Here is a 21,240-nt window from a genome sequence, read left to right on the forward strand (position 1 = left end):
GAACAGAAAAATATTGGTTGTGGTATTTCTTTAAGCAGTTCTTAAAAATACAGTCAATGCGCCTTGAAAGAGCAGTAGTCACTGGCAAATATTTTTTCTAGCCTACTTCAGTTTCCCTGTAATAGTGAAACTTCAGCAGAAAGTGAAGTGCCTGCATTCAGGAAAGGGCATAGAAAAGCGTTATGTTCCTCAAATTTTTTTCAAATTCTAAAAACACTTTAGAGCCTATCCGGGGACTTTGGTGCTAAAAATCCAAATGCAGGGTGTTGGGAGAAGTCTACACCCGCCAACCTGCTTACTTGATGTGGAGACCCTAGAAGGGATGCCCTGTCCCCTCACCTTGTCTTTCCCACTTGTGCAGGTGAGCAAAGACATCACTTACAGCCCAACCCTGCGTCCAGAAAGAAGCTAATGCTTGGGTTCCAAAAAATACATGGCAGCTCTTGACTGTTCCCATGGGAACACTGAGTGCAAAGGGCTTATGTCATAAGGGGAGAATCTCTCCCAACATGAAACCAGCTTGACTATTTTAAAAATTTCCTATTGCTCCCATTACAGTTCCCAAGTTTCGCTTATTAACAAGACACAAAATATGGATTTAATTCCAACTCTGAGACATTTTTAACTTGTTTCATGTATTTTTTTTCTAGCTCTGTTGAGATATGATTGACATAACATTGGGTAAGTTTAAGGTATATGGCATGAAGACGATACATGTATATACTGTGAAATAATCACTGTAATAACGTTAGCTAATGCATCCATCACCTCATCTAGTTACCATTTTTCGTATGTGGTGAGAAGTTTCAAGATCTACCCTCTCACAACCTTCAAGTATACAATAAAACATAGTTACCTATAGTCACCATGCTACATGCTAGACCCCAGAACTTAGTTCCTTTTATTAGTAAACTGATTATTTCTTTATTTGATGGGAAAAAAACAGGCTCAATAAGACAATAATCTCAGTAATGATGAAACCTGTATTTTCTTCTTGTCATTATGATTAGCGACAATGTACGTGAACTGTCTAGCAGGGGTTCCGTGCCTCAAACAGAATATAGAAGAAATAAGTAGTAGCTTATTTCTCTGGAATAATTACATTCCTGAAAATTTACCTGCAAATCAAAATTGTGCATATCAAATCAAGACTTACCATTGCCTCACACTGTGTAAATGCACATGCATTTCTTATATAAAATAGAAAGAAATAGCTGAAGAACTGTTACTGGACACTCACTACGAGCTGAGAACTGTGCTGGGCCCTGGGAGCAAGACGAGGAGCCAAACCAAGTGCACCCCTTACAGAGCTTACACGCTCGTGGGGGACACAGCACCATCATGTGCCGTGTGTCGTGCGTTAACACTGTAAACACAGACACGCACATCATCCTGGGTCCTGCTCAGTGCTCGGAAACAGAAGCAAAGAAAAGAAAGCACAGAGGGAGTGAGGGGTGTGAACGAAAAGCATGTTTCAGAGACTCTGTTCAGGAAGAGGCACTGGAGCCAAGACTGGGAGGAAGGGGGGGCTGGATCATGACAAGACCTGGGTCATCCATGCTCGGCACTTAGTGAAATTTCGCTTAGCAATACTGAGACCACGGACGCTATCAACACATCATGGAAAACGTATCAATAAATAGAATCATAGAAATAAAGAGCCAAAGGGGAGAACTGATATTAAACATAATACCAGAATTTCAATGGATCCATCTGCTCCAATTTTGAAATATAATTGAATTTTCTGTTAAAGCAAGTGGAAAAAAAAATTGAAAGCAAGACAAAAAGAAATCCAACAAGCCAAGAAAGCAGGTGTATGCACAGGATGCAAATAAGGAGAGCACCCCCCCTCCCCACAAGATACTTCCCCACCAATCTCCCCAACCACGGAGAAGACAATGTTATCTCATTGACACCCCGAACGTTACAACAACAAAGCCTGCTGCAGCTTACAATTTACCCGTGTTTCCCTCATTCCTCCATCATTTAAGAAATACTTCAATGAAAGAACTTAATAAAAATCAATTCTTACAGAAGAGAACACCATACTTATTTCCTGGTTTATACACAATCTCTAAGTGCAATCCTTAATATTTTCTTGTAACAAGAGTCGGGCGGTTCTGTTGTCACTAAGATTGAACTACAGTGGAGAAGTAACAAAGCCCACCACAGCAATATTTTAATAGCTATAAACAAAATCATCGAATGTGTCACAAGAAAAAGAAGAGAGTAGAAGGTGGAAATTAGCAGAAATGAGCATCAGCTTGGGTTATGCCTTTGTGTCCCACTGATTGCGTAAGTTCTCCTTTATGTACCTCAGTTTCCCCTTCCATCTGGCACCTCGTAACTTCGTAAAGTGTATTATGTAAGATCCCTTTGGGGAAAAAATAGGGGGCTAAGAACAGAAGAACAAAAGTTATTAGCGCGAATGGTGATATATAAATACCAATAACATAAATTAAATATTTAGCTTATTTAGTCATAACTATCACTCTTTCAACTCCCAAATTCCATTTTGAGCACAGGTCATGTTTTAAGAAAATGTTGTTGATCTGTTCTCTGACCAGGGTGTTGACTTAATTGGTTTAGCAGAGTACTAATGAGGCTATGATTGGACATCCCTAGGGACAGGCTCGTTAGCTTCAACTTGATGTAATTCAACAGAAAAATAGTGTCTACCCTGCGGTGGGCACAGTGATAAGAAATAAAATCAATAATCCTTCCTCTTTCTTTTAGGACATCATGATCTAACACGACAGAAACATGCAGATCTAACATGAATGTATGTTTCTGTCATTCTAAGATGAGTCTAAAATGATAGAAACGTAAATGGGTGTCACAAATACAGATGTGCTGGGAAAAGCTGAGATAATGGGATGGAGCAAGGAGGGAGTGCCCTGAACATAGAAGCCGCCCGTGTGGGTGGAGAAGGGCAGAGAAGATTAGGATACACAGCATCTTAAAAAAATAAATCCGAGAAAGACAAATACTGTATGCTTACTCACATATAAGGAATCTAAAAATTGTACTGATGAACTCAGTGATAAGAATAAGGACGCAGATGTAGAGAATGGACTGGAGAACTCGAGGTTTGGGAGGGGGCGGGGGGTGAAGGGGAAGCTGAGACGAAGCGAGAGAGTAGCACAGACATATATATACTACCAACTGTAGAATAGAGAGTCAGTGGAAAGTTGTTGTATAACAAAGGGAGTCCAACTCGAGGATGGAAGATGCCTTAGAGGACTGGGAGGGGGAGGATGGGGGGGACTCGAGGGAGGGTGGGGGGGGAGTGGAGGAAGGGAGGGAATACGGGGAGATGTGTATAAAAACAGATGATTGAACTTGGTGTACCCCCCAAAAAAAAATAATAAATAAATTTAAAAATAAATAAATAAATAAATCTTAGGGAGGACCACTGAGCAGTTGCCAGTGCTTCCCAAGTTGGCCTCTCCAGGCTGCTCATGGGTTCTGTTCTAGCCTGCCCTGCCCTACTTGCGTCTCTGTCAACTGAGAACAACCATCATGGGTGGTGTAGGTGGGGCAGGAAGGAAACCATCCGTGGTGAAGAATGTGACTGGGGATGCCAAGCAGGAAGACAGAACCTGAGGGTACAGCGGCCACTCGGATGAGGAGGGAGCTTTAGGACAGGTACTGCAGCTCCTATAAATCTAGGATTGTTGCTAAATAGGGTTTGGCTAAGAAGGTTAGTGAGGGCAGTTCATATGAAAGAAAAGGAGAGACATCAGGGAGGTCCCTAAATTCAATTACAGAATCTATTACATATGATAAAAGATTTTAATGATGTATCTTAGGATTCTGAATGTATAACGTGTGAATATATATACTATATTAATACAAATACATAATACATATTTAGGTAATATATATAAAGGAACTATAACATCTAGCAGAGAGTAGCATGGCTGCCGCTAGCCTACGTGACACCCCCTCTCAGTCATCAGTCAGAACAAGTTACCCCTCGTGCTAAGCACAAGCAACCCCAGGCTAAAATGCATGGCTTGGAACACAGCTCGAGGTTGGATTTCAGCCGTATCTTGACTCCTCGCTTGGCTACTTTGTGATGTCTGCACACTGCACACCTCTCCCCAGTGCTCCTGCATGATAGGTGTGAAACCACTTAGTCATTGCCATTTTCCTTATTACAAACCACTAGGGTCAAAGTTCCTTATTACAAACTTTGAGGTCAATAAGATCCAGTTTCAAATCTCATCTCTAACCATGATTCGATATCTTATTATGTCGACATTCTGCATTTCAGCAGCTGTTGCAAAATGGGGATAATTACATCTGCCTGTACACAGGGTATATATCCTACTAGCACAGGAAGCAGATGTATAATGAAAGCCAGGAGCCATCCATCACCTCTCCATCCCTACTCCTACTCCACTCCTTATATATTTGTATCTGAAGTGCTCCATCAGTCTATTCATTCACATTCAGTTCCAGTGAATGTACTTTGTCTCTAAGAGAGCGACTGATGGTGAAGACAATTGTTGGAAAACTGTCCATGAGTTGATCTAAATTCAAGTAAGAAGGCTTGGTATTTTAGGCTTCATTTATTTAGAGTTCTTTACAGATAATACTGGAATGAATATTTAGATTGTCTAAGGAAAACAAAAGATTTCCAAAGAAACAAGAATAATAGTATAAATAAAATCAGATGAGGAATATTTTACCAACCTAATAAAGTGTACTCTTTTCAAACAAAAACAGCCCCAAATTACACATAATTGCAGTGCTAACCGCACATGAATTCCATCCAGTCATCTTGACAATGTTGGTTATTAGTTTGGATTATATGTTAGTCATTCGTTTTGATTATAAGAATTTAGAAAGAACTGAATTGCCTTTCATTAAAAACAGTCTCAAAGAGACTTTAAACAATTAAGAATATCCCTTTTCTCTGTTTAAAACACAGACGTTTACAGGGAGCTTGTCGTATGCTAGGCACATTCGCACGCCATTTCGATTAATGGGCATGTGATATCTTTGCATAACTCGGATCTCCCAGTTTGCGTGTGAACACACGTGGATGCCACTGTCACGTGGGTGGAGGCAGCCAATAAACAAGCACAGGTGCTGCACATCTGATGCTGGTGGCCCCACACAGCCGCTAACTGCCAGCAGGGATGACACGGGGTTCTAATTCAGCGGCAGTGCAGTAAGTATCTAAATAGCATATTTTTATCTTCATTACATTCCTTCTCCTCTTGACTCCAACAATAAGTTTCACGCGGGAAAGAGACACCCAGAATATCTAGCGCATCTCTTTTCAAGATGTGCCCAAAGACCCCTGTTGTGGGTAGTCAGACCCTTTTAGAGGAGCTGGTACTTTTACAATAATACTAAGATCTTATATTCCTTTTTCCGTGACAAAATTCAAGTTGTCTAAAAAAAATTTAGATTTTTAAAAAATTTGTATCTGACACCATGAGTTTGACAGCTTCCCGACGCTTAAAGATTTTTCTGATAAAGTGTGTGGTGACATTAACAAACGTGACAGCTCCGGTATTCTCTAGGGAAGCGTTTCAACATTGGGAAGAGCTCGTAAGTCGATTAATCACTATCTGCTAAATGACTAATGCATGATGGTGCAACATCATGCACCTATAAAACATTCACTCAAGAAGGAAGCTGGATCAACAGCTTTTCATGTATAGCAGCATGGCATGTTTGTTATGGTTTCATATTCCACAGTGCCGCTAATCTTTAAGAAAATATAATTGTTCATTTTTGTTATAGTATCAAAGAAAAATATAAACAATTATTTGAAAAAAAGTTATTAAAATATCCATTCCTGTTTCAACCATATGTGAGGCACAATTTATTTTTTTTAATATTTTAACTAAAACAACCTAGTGTAACATTGAATGCAGAAGCAGTTGTACAAATCCATGTGGAGGGTTACCATAGTAAATGGTCATCAAAAGAAGGCTGGAGTGGCTATGCTAACATGAGGCAAAAAATATTACCAAGAGCACAAAACATTACCAAGGATAAAGTGGGTCACTTCATAACAACAAAGGTAGGAATTCATTCGAAATACATAGCAATTTAAACATGTATGTACCTAATAACAGAGCTTCAAAATACATGAAGCAAAAACTGATAAAGCTGCTAAGAAAGACAGACAAATTGATAATTGCAGTAGAAGATTTCATTACGCCTCTCACAGTAACAGAACAAGTGGTTGCAAAATCAGTAAGGCTATTAAAGACTTGAACAATACTATCAACTAACTTGACCTGATTGACCTTTACAGAACACTTCACCTAACTACCACAGAACATACATTCTTTTCTAGTGTGCATAGGACCTTTGCCAAGATAGAGCATATTCTAGGCCAGAAAATAATTCTCAATAAATTTAAAAGGATTCAAGCCACAAAAAAGATCCTTGGACAATCCCTAGATATTTGGAAACTAAATAGCGCCCTTTTAAATAACCCATGATCACAGAAGTAAGCACAAGGGAAAATAGAAAAGTATTTTGAACTGCATGAAAAAGAAAATATAAAATTCATGGGATGCAGTTGAAGAAGTTCTTAGAATGAAATTTATACCATTGAACACCCACATTAGAAAATAAAAAGGCCTTAAATCACAGTTTCGATCTCAAAAAATTAGAAAAGGATGAGCAGTGTAATTCCACAGTAATCAGAAGAAAGACAATAGCAAGGAACCCGAGCAAAAATCAATGGAACATTAGGAAAATAAAACTAATATAGAAAAATTAGTGAAACCAAACGTACTTTTTTTGAGAAGATAATATTGATATATCTCTAGACCAATGACCAGGTAAAGTAGAAAACACAAATTACCAATATCAGCAATTAGAACTGTATTGTCACTGCTGATTTAATGGATGATAAGAGAATATTATAAATAACTTTATGCCAATAAACTTGACAACTTAGATGTAATTGAAAAATTCCTTGAAATTTGAAAGATACAAACTGTCAAAGCTACTCATTCAAGTAGAGCTAGATAACTAGAATAGGTCTGCAAGTAGAAAATAAGTTTAATTTGTAATTTAAAAACCTTTTTATAAGAAAATTCCAATTCTAAGTGGCTTCACTGATGAATCTCTCAAAAACTTAAGAAGGAAATATCACCAATTCTACACAAACTCTTCCAGGATATTTCAGAGGAGAGACTATTTCCCAATTAATTTTATGGAAACAATATTATTACTCTGATAGCAAAACCAGATCAAGTCATTCAAGAAAAGACTATAGGCCAATATCTCTTGTGAACATCCATGCAAAAAAAAAAACCTAAAAAAATTAAAAAAAAGCAAAGCAAATCCAACATTACATAAAGTGGGTAATACATTATGACCAAGTTAATTTTATTCCAGAATACAGGGACGGTTTAATATTGGAAGATCAACCAATATAATTAATCATATTAACAACTAAACAAAAAAATCATCTCAGTAGATATAGGAAAAGCTTTTGACAAAATCATATATCCATTTCAGTAAAAACTCCCAACAAACTAAAAACAGAATGACACTTCCTCAATCTGATGAAAAGAATCTATGAAAAATCTATAAAAATAACTCATATCTCTCTCAATGATGAAAATCAGATTGCTCTCCCCCCTAAGATCCGGAATAAGGCAAGAATGTCTCACCAGTTCTATTCAACCTTGTCATATAGGTCCTAGGCAATTCCTCCAGGAAAGAAAAATGAATAAAATACATACAGACTGAAAATAAATACATAAAAGTGTCTTTATATGTAGTTGACAGGATCATCTAGGGAGAAAGTTCTATGAAAAAAATGTTGTAGGAACTACAAAAAAAGTTCCTAAAACTAGCTTATCACACATATAGGTATACACACAATGTACACTCATAGATGACAAAATACTAGTACATACAAAGTACATGCCATTTGTATGTAATCTGATAGAAAATTTAATCTTTCAAATTATTTTCTCAGCTGTTACATTATTTGATTGCCAGAAACTTGGAGACATGAAACAACATAGAGATTTCCCAAAAAACTAAGAAAGTGAAAGACTGAACTTCTCAGGTGAGATACTCCATCCCTTCTTTGACTCACCGTGCACAGGCCCAGCCTGGCTTCCCCCCAGACACATCAACACAGCCCCAAGGGCTAAGGCTCATCCTGAGCTACAAAGATGCAGGAATGAGGCTGTTATAGGATGAGATAGAATAAAGGCCAGCATTCTCACTGTAGATACTAATAAAATCTTCTGTTCTTGACCTTGTGCTAAATAAATGCTGGCCCTGAACATTTCTGGATTCCTTGTTACCTTTTGAAGATTAACATTTCTCTGGCTCTCTTTACCAGAGGATGCAGTTTGAACAGTTTGGCATAGTCAGACAAAATTTAACTTGCTTTGTTTTCAAACAGAGCCCTGCCACACAGACCAAGGAAGTTTCTGGGCTTCAGGGAGAACAGAGTTCCCTCTCATACACACGTGACTTTGACAAACACCCTTAGAGTTCTGTTGCATCAGGCACCCTTCCAGTCACTGAGGAGGCAGAGACGCTAAGGTACTAGCCCTATCCTGGAGAAGCTTAAGCTGGGTGGGGGAGGTGGAGGCCTGAAACGCACAACGCAGAGCCCCAAGGGAGGGGCGTGTAAGGCTTCTGGGGGCCAAGGCTTGGAAGAATACTTTCTGGGAGGAGGTGACTTTTGAGATAAGAAAGGAATACCTAGGACAGCAAGCTCTATGGGTTCTAGCAAGAATGCATAAATGTCATCTATTTGCATCACTTTAAAAGAGATCAAATTCCCTCATGCCTTCAACTGACTGCTATTTTACATTTGAAATCAGTAGTTCTCTTTCTTAGCTGACCACCACACTCGCAGAACAGGACACACCCCCTGGGGTGCGAATAACGCCTCATAAACCCTCCTGCTCACTGGGCCTTCCTTGAGCCAGATGGAGGAAGCCAGTGATGAAAGGCAAGAATGGTGGGCATAAAATGTGCAAGATCTGTTCCCTAAAATTCCCCACGGGTTGGGACCAAAGCTAATCTCTAGTTAGAATCAACTTCCTGCTTGGCTTTCGATTCTGATTCTATCCTGCTTCCTCCATTCCCCATAACCAGAGGGCATTTTTCCGAAAAACAAAAACAAAAACAAAACAAAACACTTGAATGGGAGTCCCCATCTCAGGCTCTGCTCCAAAGGAATTTAACTAAAATGCTAACACCTTAATGTACACTCAAAATTTGTGATATTTAAACTGTAACCATTCCAATTATCTATTCCATTTGAAACATAACAGACACTACTATGAAGTCAAAAGTATTTCAATAGCACACTTATACACTTTTGCTTCCTTTTTGTGTAAAAAAATTATATATCACTTTACCAACTTCATTACAACCACCCTACAGACAATTATTTCTCTATCCTTTAAAACACATGCACGCGCGCGCGCACACACACACACACGTCTATTCCAATTTCACTAACATTCCTTTTTCCTTCTCTAATAGTATCACTACTTTCAATTTCCAGCTCACTAGTAGGCTAAACTCTACAAATAGCTTTTTTTGGTTTCTTTCTCAAAAGTAGTGAGATTATGAGGAAGAAAAACATATTTCTTGCCCCCCTTTACGCTCTGATTTTGCAGCTTATTCCTAATACTAGTATTCACCTTGTAAGTTGAACAATGTTCCATTTCTTGAAGTAATTGAAAGGAATGTAAAAATCTAAACAAAAAACCACTGTTATAATCACAACTACATTCATCAGGCAACAACCACAAAGCAGTCTCTACTAACCCTAACCTAGTAACATGGATCACAACATTTTCTACTGCCACTCCCATGCATTACTGTAAAGATCGATGTAATGAAATAATTATGAAGCTATAATTAAATTTTTGTACCATCTATTTTTTAACACATTAACCAAAATGCATTAGAATCTGGGAAGGTAGCAAATTAAACACAGAAAAAAAAATCCTGGAGAAAAATTTTGATGATATCCATATAGAGTTAAATTTTTAATATTGGCTTATATACTGAAAGGTACAAACTGTGGAGTACCTGCAATTTTTCAGCACAATATGTTTTAGAATTCTACAGATATTATAGCTGCATCATAATTAAGAAGTTGTATCTTTAAATCAAAAGGAAAAAGAATTAAAACTACAAGGTGAAATTATATATGTGTTAGAAAATAAATTCTATTGAAATAATTACTTCATCTCCTACCTGAAGTCTGAACCCGTTCTTCTGCCATTTTCTGGAATTCCAGGATCTGGACACATGTCAGAGACCAAAGCAACACCTCCTTGAGTTACTGTAATAGAAAGAAACATTATTACACTTTCATATAGCTGTTCAGGAAATATCCAGATAATAAATTTACATTAGGTAGATTTGTTTCTTAAATGATGATGACTTATGTGATTTCTTTAAGAATTAAGACAGTTTAGCTAGATTAAGATAAATCTATTCTTATTCCTGAAAAACAGATTTCTTACCCAGGATGCCAACAGCCTTTGGTTGGAACTCTTTCCTCTAATAAAGAAGTCTAAATTTAATTTTAAAACATTTTCTCATTATGACCACCTTTATGAAAAGTCACAATTAATAGCAGGATGGGGAGAAAAGAGCATTATGCTATAGCTTATGTAGAATTATCTATTAAGATCTATACAAGATTTTACAGAAAATAACATATTTTAAACATCAAGCATGCTTATCATTGAAGTAAAAAAGTGATGGTCTTCTTGTGCAGGTGTGCTGATTTATTTTTTGAATCTCTTTTATATAGAGCCTTTCCTCCTGCTGGGATGTTGCATAGTCAGAATAGTTTTTAAAGGATTCATTTGCTTGTTAGAGTGGCTGCTACTCTAACAGCCACCCCACTCTATCTAATTAGTTGAATCCAATCAAAGCAATTCCCTCTTTCTTTCCAGAAGTTTGTTCAACAGTGGTCTTGTGACTCAATTCAGTTCAATGATGCATGAGAGAAGGCCGGCAGGCGTGATTCTGGGGAGATGTTCCTGTTAGCTAACAGAGCTCATCTCTTTTTTGCTCTGGACCTTACCTACCATGTTTGAATTTCAAATGTGTAACTGTTGGTACCATCATGCTACACAGCAACGAGGGAGGCAACAGCATGAATAGAAGAGACACGACAAGAACCAGGACGCTTGATATCCCAGTGGAAGCAGAGACACTGATCAACTCAGAAACCTACACTAGCTCTGGATATCCTGTTGGGTGATTCATATACTTCCTACAATTCAGATGCATTTGAATACATGATTTTATTATTTGTACCTGAAAAGCATTCTTACAAATATAAATATATTCACATATATTTCAAATAATACCATAAGAAGCAAAAAAAAAAAAAAGTTTGGGCAGATACTGAAATCCTTAAGCATTTCATTGGAAGTCTGCATAGAAAAAGGCACTAGTAATTATAGCAAGATTTAGTTTTTATTGCTAAATTAGGATGAAATTGTGATATGGATATAACCCTTCATTAAATACTGATCTTACCAGAATATAAAGTTTTCTTTTCCAAGTATTTAATGTTCTCAGTTTTAAAAAATAATCCAGCAAGTTGGGCAGTGACATCAGTAAGATGGTAGAATAGAAGCTCTAGGCCCTCCTTCCCCCGTGGAAACATCTCATAAATAACTACGGACTAAAATAACTTTGTAGAAACCCTGGAAACTAGTCAAAGATCTACAGCAACTGAGTAAATGCCCATATTCATAATGGTAGAAAATTTCAGGGAATTTGTACTTGCTTTTGCCCCACACTTGCCCTGACATGGCACTGTTGAGAGGAAGAGGCCCGTTTCTCCATTCCCTGTCTGAGGATAGAGGACCAGAGGGGAGCTTGTTTACAATGTTCTGGTCTGTCTGCGAGCCACTGTGTTGAAGGATGAGTTCCTGCCTTGCCCATCTCAGGCACCCTGGGGAATGGCGACTGGAGGCCAAGCAGACAACAGTGGACACGTGCGTGTAAAGCCGTAGGGGGGCTGCTGCCATGTGGGCAGGGGAGGCAAGAGGCTGCAGGCAGAGCAACACTACAGAACCTGAGAGACTCTGGGAAGAGGCTCCAATGAGGCCCTTTGGGGAATTCAGATATTTTAAAGCACCTGGGGGAGAAATATGCACACAGACACCCAGACCCAGACAGCACATGTGCCCAGAAAAGCCCTGAGAAGACCTTTATTCTTCACCGCAGGCTGATCTCAAGGCTCAGTGGCCCACTGATTAGAAGTCTTCCACGCAACTCTGCAAAGACTGGCAGAGGTGGCACTTTCTTCCAAATGCCGAATTTTTAACAAAGATCACAAGGCATGCCACGGAATATGGGAACACGGCCTTTCAAAGAAACATTAACCTCTGGCACTAGTCCCTGAAGAAATACACACATTGGACCTATTAGACAAATATTCTTCTTTAAAAAAACTTATTAGACAAAAATTTTTAAAACTTATCTTAAATATGAATTTGAGTAAATAATGGCTGAACACCTCAAATTTCAGAAAAGACATGGACAATTCCAAGGAGCTCAATGAACTCCAAGCAGGAACATCTCAGAGACACACAACGAGACACGTAAACTATCAGAAGACAAGGAAAGAATCTTGAAAGCAGAAGGAGAAAAGCGACTTCTCACAAACAAGAAATCCTCAATAAAGCTGTCAGCTGATTCCTCAGCAGGGATCGTCTAGGCCAGAGGCAGTGGGGTGACACAGTTAAGTGCTGGAAGAGAAAACACTGTCAACCAAGAGTGCTGCAGCCAGCAAAACTATCCTTCAAAAGCGAGAGAAACAGTGAGACATGTCCAGAAAAACAAAAGCTGAAGGAGTAAATCACTACCAGACTTGTCCTATAAAAAATTCTAAAAGGAGTCCTTCAAGTGAAAATGAAAGTAAACTAGACAGTAACTCAAAGCCACATAAAAATGCAAAGTTCTTTGGTAAAGGTAGATACAGAAATAAATTTTAAAAATATATTATTGTGATTTTGGTTTGCGACTCCACTTTTTCATTTTCTACAGGATTTAAAAGACAAATACATAAACAATTATAAATCTATGTTGATAGATATACAACAGAGACAGAGAGAGAACTTGTGACATCAATAGCATAAAGTTGGGGGAAACTGTAAAGGAGTGGATTTTTGTGTGTGATTAAGGTCAAGTTGGTATCGGTTTAAGACAGACTGTCATAAATTTAGGATCTTATGTGTAATCTTCATGGTAACAACAAAGAAACTATCTACAGAATAAACACAAATGAGGGGATCACGATGTGTCACTATAAAATATTAACTGAATGCAAAGGAAGACAGCAATGGAGGAAATGAGGGATAAAAAAGCTATAAGACATACGGAAAATAAGTGCCAAGATGGTAAAGTAAGTGCTTTTCTATCAGTAATTTCTTTAAATGTAAGTGGAATCAACTCCCTGTATTGGTTGAATTGTGCCCCCCACCCCCCACCGAATTCACAGGCTGCAGTTCTAAATCCCAGTGCCTCAGACCATGACTGCATCTGGCGATAGTCTTTGAAGAGGTCACTAAATGAAAATGAAGTCATTAGGGTGGGCCTAATCCAGCAGGACTGGTGTCCTTAAAGAAGAGGAGATTAGGACACAGACACACACAGGTGTAGACCATGTGAAGATACACGGAGAAGGCCACCATCAATAAGTCAAGGAAGGAAGCCTCAGAAGACATACCCACATCTGCCGACCCTTGATCTGAAACTTCCAGTCTCCAGAAATGTAAAAAAATACATTTATGTGGTTTAAGCCACGCAGTCTGTGGTACTTTGTTATGGTGACCCTAGCAGACTAAAGACAAAGATTGGCAGAATGGACTTTAAAAAAAAAAAAAAAAAAAAAAAAAAGGAGGAGATTCACTTTAGTTCTAAGAACATGCAGAGATTAAAATTGAAGCATTGTCAAATTCAGAGTCAGAAAGTGGAAGGATGATTGCCAGAAACAGGGAGAAAGTCCTGGGGAATTATTACTTAACAGGTAACTACCCATCCTACCACCTGTTTAACAGGTAGTGAGGGATGTTTAAAATTTTCTGGAGATAGGGATGGTGGTGACGCATGTACAGCAGTGCGCATATACTTAGTTCCACAGAATTACATACTTAAAAGCAGTTAAAATGGTGAGTTTTCTGTTTTGTACACTTACCACTCTGTGTATGTATTCCAACAAGTCATCAGCTTATGACCTACCACCAAATCAACCTCCAGCAGTCTGATCGTTCTACTACTATTCTCTCCAACTCTGGAGGTTCGCAGTCTGTATCACGTGCTAAGGCAGGGTTCTCAATCTGCAGTCAGTGGTCTACTAAAAAGTCTCTAAAATTCACTTTCTAAAAAGATTCTAGTTTTAATAAAAGCTCAAACCCCCATGAAGAATCTTACTTCCACCATATTTTTTTCTGCCTTCATCAGTTATATAATTCTCATATTCCCTCAAGCAAAATAGCCACTGCTGTGTCAAATGAAGTCACCTTCTCTAAAGTGAATGGCCACTGTTTCTATCAGAAGTAGTCCACTCTAGTGTGGTTCTTATTTCACTACTTTACAATAGCAAGCCGGTCGAAAAAAAAAACAACTTAAAGGCTTAGAAAGGTCTACTTCTATTCCCCTTTTCTGTTTTTCTTACACGGAAATGACAAATTGGAGGTACCCATCAAAATCAGCTCAAAAGACTCTGTATCTTTCTTAAAGGTAATGTCAAAGTTGCCTACTTATTCAAAAAAAGACTACTTAGTTGGAATTCTTCACGAGCACAGAATGAAATAGATTAGTCTGAATAGCTTGCAGGTGGCAGAAGATGACAAAAAGTGATGAGAGATAAATGCAAAAAATGGCTGATTTTCTGAAACAGAGATAGGCTTGTAATGGGATAATGACAGAAAAATGTGGTGACAAACAGGTTCTGCACAAGAGAACAACGAGCTCCACAAATCCCAGCGATCCCATCAGCCTCATGAACAATTAACTTCCCTGAAAACTGAAGCTTTAAAGCTGTGGAGACTCACAGAGACACCTCTGCTTCAAGCAGGATCCCGATGTCTCAGCGAGACATTTTCAAAAGAGAGGAGTCACTGGGCTTAATATCATTCTAACTAATTTTGTCAGATTATATCCTCTCAAATCTCACATAACATGTGCCATAGATATTAATGAAACTTTAGTCAAAACCTTAGAGTTTAAAATCAGAACTGGAATATTCAATAAGCAGATTCATGACCCATCATTAACTAATAGTAAAGCAAGATGTAAACTTATGCAAGTGGATGAACAGACAAATGAGACAGTTTGTAAAAGACTTTGAATGAATTTAGATTTAAAAGGTGTAAATTATATTAATGTATATGCAATCAAATGGCTTTTTCAAGGCATGTTGACTCACACTAGCTCATTAGACCCTCACAAGACTCCAGCGAGGTGTGTAGAGCCGTGAGCAACGTGCTCCTCCCATCAAATTGTAACGGAGCAGGATCCTATGGGACCCTCACAGGAAAGATTCCCCCCATGCCTTCTGCCTCTTGTCTGTAGGAAACTTTAGCCTCCTAGGCCTTCCCCAAGTTCCAAAGAATAAATTTAATCAGAGAAGTGAGAAAATGCAGGAAGAAAGAAAAACAGTCAAGCAAGACAAAATAATAATACTTTAGCCATTAAACAAAGTCAAGGACCTTTAGTTCCTCCTCAAGATCTACAGACAATATTCTGAGCCTTGTCCTTTGAGCTGTTTTGCAGATACTGAAACGCCCGCCAGCTGGGAGAAGTTAACCGTATGCTGCCCACAAGCACAGAGACCCCAGACTGGTTGCAACCAGAAGGTTGATGATGGTGACTCCCGATGACCTCACCACCAGCCAATCAGAAGAGTGCCCACAAGCTGAATGCCCTGCAAACCACCTCCCCCACCCTGTTTTTAAAAACCTTTCCAAGTGAAAGACTTCAGGGAGTTCAGGCCTTTTAAGCACTAGCTGCCTGGACTCCCGGCTCGGCACCTGCAGTAAACGCTGCCCTTTCCTTCACCACAACCCAGTGTCATTAGAGTGGCTTTACTGCGTGCAGCTGAGCACACCCAAGTGTGGTTTGGTAACAAAATTATCTGTTCTTTGAGGACATGTCATGTTGAACTCTGAATTTTTTTTGAATGAATTACATAGCTAGACCAGGGCCCTCGCGAAGGAAGCAACTAATGCAGAAGTATAAACAACTACTTCTACGATAAAGGAGATCATAAACAAACAATTTAGTGGAGACAAGATTTACACTGGAGAAACAATCAGAAATATAATTAGAAATGAAGTGCTAAGAATAATGATGATGGTGATGATGTAAAATTAAACACTTATTCTTGGCTGGAAACTCCAAGTATCATTTACACACATTTTAAACTGAATCCCTACAATCATTCCATGAGGAGATAATGTTAAACCCATTTTCCAGGAAAGAAGACAGGACAGAGTCACCACTCAACTGATTACAAAATACAGGTTCCTTTTCTTTCCTTTGCTGTCGTGAGCTAATGAGACACTATATATTAGAGGGCTTTGTAAATGGAAGTGAGGCTTTTAAAAATAACTTTGTTTAATTCTTAATAATAAAATTCCTTTTATATTAAAAATGAACCAAAAAGGAAAGGAAAAAGGTGTTTGCATCTGTCTTCCCAATCAGACATACACATGGGAAGCCATATGGCCCCAACCATGAGGCTTCCGTTCAAACACCATCTGGTGGCAATTTTCCTTCAGTAAAAAGGCCAGATTCACAGGCTTTCCACACGAGGCCATACGCCACCCCCAGAGCACTAGGACAATGAAATGACTTGAATATTAAATCTTCATGGAAGATGCCATTCTTTTACGTTAACATTTAGTTTATATACCTTTGGAATAATAATCTGAAATAGAAACCACTTAAATAAACTCACACGTTTTAGCGACATTGCTCCTGTGATTTATTAAAACATACTTTTACCATTGGTATTTACTTCTTTAGAGACCTGAAGACATGTTTCAGCTGGATACATCTTTGAGACTAATTCTAACCATTTGAAACCTTCAGAGAGGTGACATATGTTTCCAGTTGCATAACAATCAGAAATGTTGCTACACAAAACACATTCTGGTTGGAATTCCTTGGTAGCAGTATCTCCACTCTATCAGTGACCTTTAGATGCCAGACATCGCATGCTAGACATACGTGTTTGGGGGATACTGTAAACGTCCGGCTTCTCTGCTACAATCAGTTTGAAATAAGTCAACGCTGACATTTGTTCCTTCAACATTTAATGGACTGAGGCTTTACTGAAATGAAAAGCAACACCTACTTCTTAATGCATTTCCCCTTTTTGATTTGTGAGAAGTTTTATCTCAGCAAGAATGAGACATCCATAATACCCTTTCCTCAAAAACCAATACCTTGATTAAGTGTTCATTTCAACCACATTTTGATATTGTAGTATTTTCTTTCATTTAGCTATAACAGGATTATTTTCACCTAAAGGGCATCGCATGGGACATTTTTACATGCATAACAGAATTTTTGGTACTTCTCTCTTTCTACTGAATATTTGCACCATCTTTACCAGTCATTGTTTGTTGTTGTTGTTGTTGTTTGCACATAGTGACAAGCTTTACAGAAATAGGTGAAACAAAAATTTTTGACATTTTGATAATACGAGTGTGGGTCAAAAATTATCCGCACTCGGGTCATATTAAAGCTTCTATAAAGTCTACAACCACAGTGCAGATAATTTTTGACTCACCCTCGTAAATTCTTATAGCAACATTAGGGTTTAAAATGGATAATTTACATAGAAATAAGTTGTCAGAAACACATCGCTTTGATCTGCATTGTTTTGGACCTCAGATTAATGGATGGACAATGAAATATCCCACACATGACTGGCCTTGTGTGGGAGAGTTTAGGCTGGATTTTCCAAGTGTTTAATTTAATACAATGCCGGACATTTTTGTCTGGAGTCTCCCTTTTTTATCATTACATACTTTAACTCTCTGACTTTTAAAGCACTAGAAATTGAATGCGTACTATCATAATTTTTATATCTTGATTTTACCCAAGTTCTCTCATTTCCAATTCTAAGGCCATAGTTTTAAACTATCTTTTAGTTTACAGTAATTTACTTTTAAATCATATTTTAGCTTCTAATGCAATACACTATACTAATGTAATAAATGCATTACTGAGAAACTCTTTCAAGAAATTTTTTAATGATTTTCTATTGTAGAACAAATAAAGACTATTTGGCTGGCATTCAAAACCTGTCTTTCTAACGGTATTCCAACTACTACCTTCAGGGATCTTATGGTCCGGGTAATTTATATACTCCACATTCTCTCACTATTAAGTCTTTATTTTTCTTTAACATTGCCTCTTATTGTTTTTCGGACAGGCAGAAAAACAAGTAGATTCCTTATAAGGGCTATGATATTAATAATCATCCTCCAACCACTAAAATCACTGTGGCAGCAAATACGCAAAGAGGGATTATTTTCTTTCTGTATCTTCACGATAAACCAATATGTTTATTTGGTTTTCAGAGAACATGAAATGTAAGAACATGCTAGTACAAAATCAGTGTAAATTAGCAGTGCTGAAATTTTTACAAGGTCCGTGAAAGCTGCCCTTATTGCTGTCCGATTCCACACCATCCTCCGAGATGTTTCCTTGGATGCATCATGGCAGCACCCAAGAGAGGTGTCTCGGACTCCGCTGGCTCCACAAATGCAGAGTGACCGTCACCTGGGGACTCAGCTGCCTTAGCTAGAGGTCGCGCAGCCTGTCACTTCTGCTCTAGTCTCTGAAAATTTAAAGATTTGGAACTTAGGATTCATGAATAATTCTTAGGGCCTACTCAAAGATGTCTTACAGGATACCTAATCATTTGTGGTCTTCTAACAGTAAAGACAGCATTTGACCAGTCCAATTTATATTAATAATTTGCATAGGACCTAAAATACTAGTCTAATAATCTTGAAATATGAGAGAAAAGGGGAAAAAAACTCAAAGTCAATGTCCAGTATTAATTGATTTCAGGATTATACATATATATGTAATTATTTTGTTTATGTTTAAATATCAGATATTTAAATATTTTATTTTAAAGGTAATACATTTAAATCATAAAACCTTGTTTGTCAATTATTAGATTAAAAATACAAAATATTAATTATCTAAGTAATGAGTACCCACAGAAATATTCCTTCTCATAATAGTTTAAAGTGATTTCAGAAGCTTGTATTTAAGTACACTCTAATACCGTAAATACGAATATCAGCATGTATCATGTGCTTTATGTATACACATATATTTTTCACTTATGCATACATTACATACATATTCATATGTTACTAATTTTAAAAATTTAAATTAATTTAAATAAATATGATATAAATATTCAACTGAATATATATTAATAACTAATATTCACTTATATAATTCAAATATATAAATATTAACATTAAATTAATAATATTTAAAATGAATGGTTTGTCTATCATATATTTTTATAATATATTACATATTTGTTTACAGCAATACTATATAGTAAAAGAATGCTTAGAACTTCTTTACGTATTCTAGGCGGGCAGAAATGTTGAATTCTCTCAACTGAGAATTTTTGTGATAACTATAGTTTAACACTAATATACCAGTAAATCAAATTGATTTGGTCACTCCTAAAACTCTCATTATCTCAGAATTTGCATGTGTAATTTCACTCTGTATCTTATTCAGATGTTTTGCAAATGTGTAATTAAGAAACAGAAGTGATATTCTGGACTACTGTAGAACACTTCTTGCAGAATGTTGATGGTCATTTTGAAAACACAGCTTCAAGGTATTTGGGAGAAATACTAATTAGCATACAATGATATAATAGGTGCACAATGTTTCAGTTTTACACATTACATATTATTAATATACCTGTTTAAAGACATATGGCATATCAACTCTAATGCTGAGATCACAGATCACTGAAAAAACTGTAAATTATCCCAAGTCATGCTCTATTTTTTATTTACAGGGTCTCAACTGACTATATCACACTGCTTTTCCGTTGTTCATTATTATGGATCTACAAATACAAGAAGGGTAAGAATCTAATATTAATATTCTATTCCTGTCTACACAAATGTGTAAAATTTAATTTGTATAAGGAATTACATGATATTAAAACAAGTAAAGAAGGGAATGATCGCAGGTGATGTGTTATGGCAGGTTCTTTTATATATGTTACATCATTTAATCCTCACAAATTCTGTGAGGGAGCTGTCACTTTTCCTGTTTGAGAAACGATGAAAGTGGGGTTGGAAGGTTGGTTTGCATATCCTACTTATTTAGCTGATAAATATTTAGGGCCCACATCATTCTTACTACATTAATCCACATTTTTACTCTCAACCAAGAGGGGGCTTTCAAGAAAGTTGTAAGTGACAAATTGTAAGATTCGAAAGTGTAAGCAGTGGGTGTGTTTTGTATTTATTTTCTGTCTTATCATAATGCTCTACAATGAAAATGATTCTTTAAAGACAAAATCCACATGTGAAAGTGAAGGAGACATATTCCTCTCCACGTCCTCCCTCCCACCCACACGACTTCCTCTGGGAAACATCCTGGCCCAACGTCCAGCCGTGACCTTTCTCGTCTACCGGTGTGGGTCAACTGTGGGTACCTGGCCCAAATCAGACCATGCTTCAGTGATCACAACTAATGAATTTGAATTTAAAAAAAAGAAATACACACACACACACACACACACACACACACACATCTGGGCCCTTAGCATTGACTTTTTTGAGAGCTGCAGCCCTGATGTATAAAAGACAGGAAGTGGTTAGGGGTGAAAGCTGTGACTGAAAGGATGCGTTTGTGAGGTCTGCAGGCATTAGGTGACACAGCCCGCCAGGGTGAGTAGGAGGGGCAGAGGCTCAGGGGGGAACAGCCGGACACAGAGCAGTGGGCTCATAGGCCTGCTGGTACTGAGCGGAGACGGAGCAGCCTTTCAGAAAGGAGCCCACTCACCGCTGTACTGCATGCCTTAGCTCTTGAGGGCAGCACTAAGAAAGTAGCCAGCCGGTAGACCCAATTTATCCATGGCTTCCTAATTTTAGTACGTGTATCCTAACAAGAACACTCTTTTCCTTAAGTGATTCTAGTAACAAAAGAATCTAACTTTTTAGTTAC

At 37.7% G+C, this 21,240-nt stretch overlaps 1 protein-coding gene across 1 annotated transcript in view; it reads right to left on the reverse strand.

The window, feature by feature from the left end:
• Positions 1–21,240, reverse strand: part of CSMD1 (CUB and Sushi multiple domains 1) — a 1,409,269-nt gene that overhangs the window by 493,568 nt on the left and 894,461 nt on the right. Inside the window, exon 8 of the mRNA XM_057697717.1 lies at positions 10,228–10,315. Within this exon, the coding sequence (XP_057553700.1) occupies positions 10,228–10,315 (88 nt within the window). The remainder of the gene's footprint in view (positions 1–10,227; positions 10,316–21,240) is intronic.

This window comes from Hippopotamus amphibius, chromosome 10, assembly GCF_030028045.1.
Source record: "Hippopotamus amphibius kiboko isolate mHipAmp2 chromosome 10, mHipAmp2.hap2, whole genome shotgun sequence".
Taxonomy (NCBI): Eukaryota; Metazoa; Chordata; class Mammalia; order Artiodactyla; family Hippopotamidae; genus Hippopotamus; species Hippopotamus amphibius.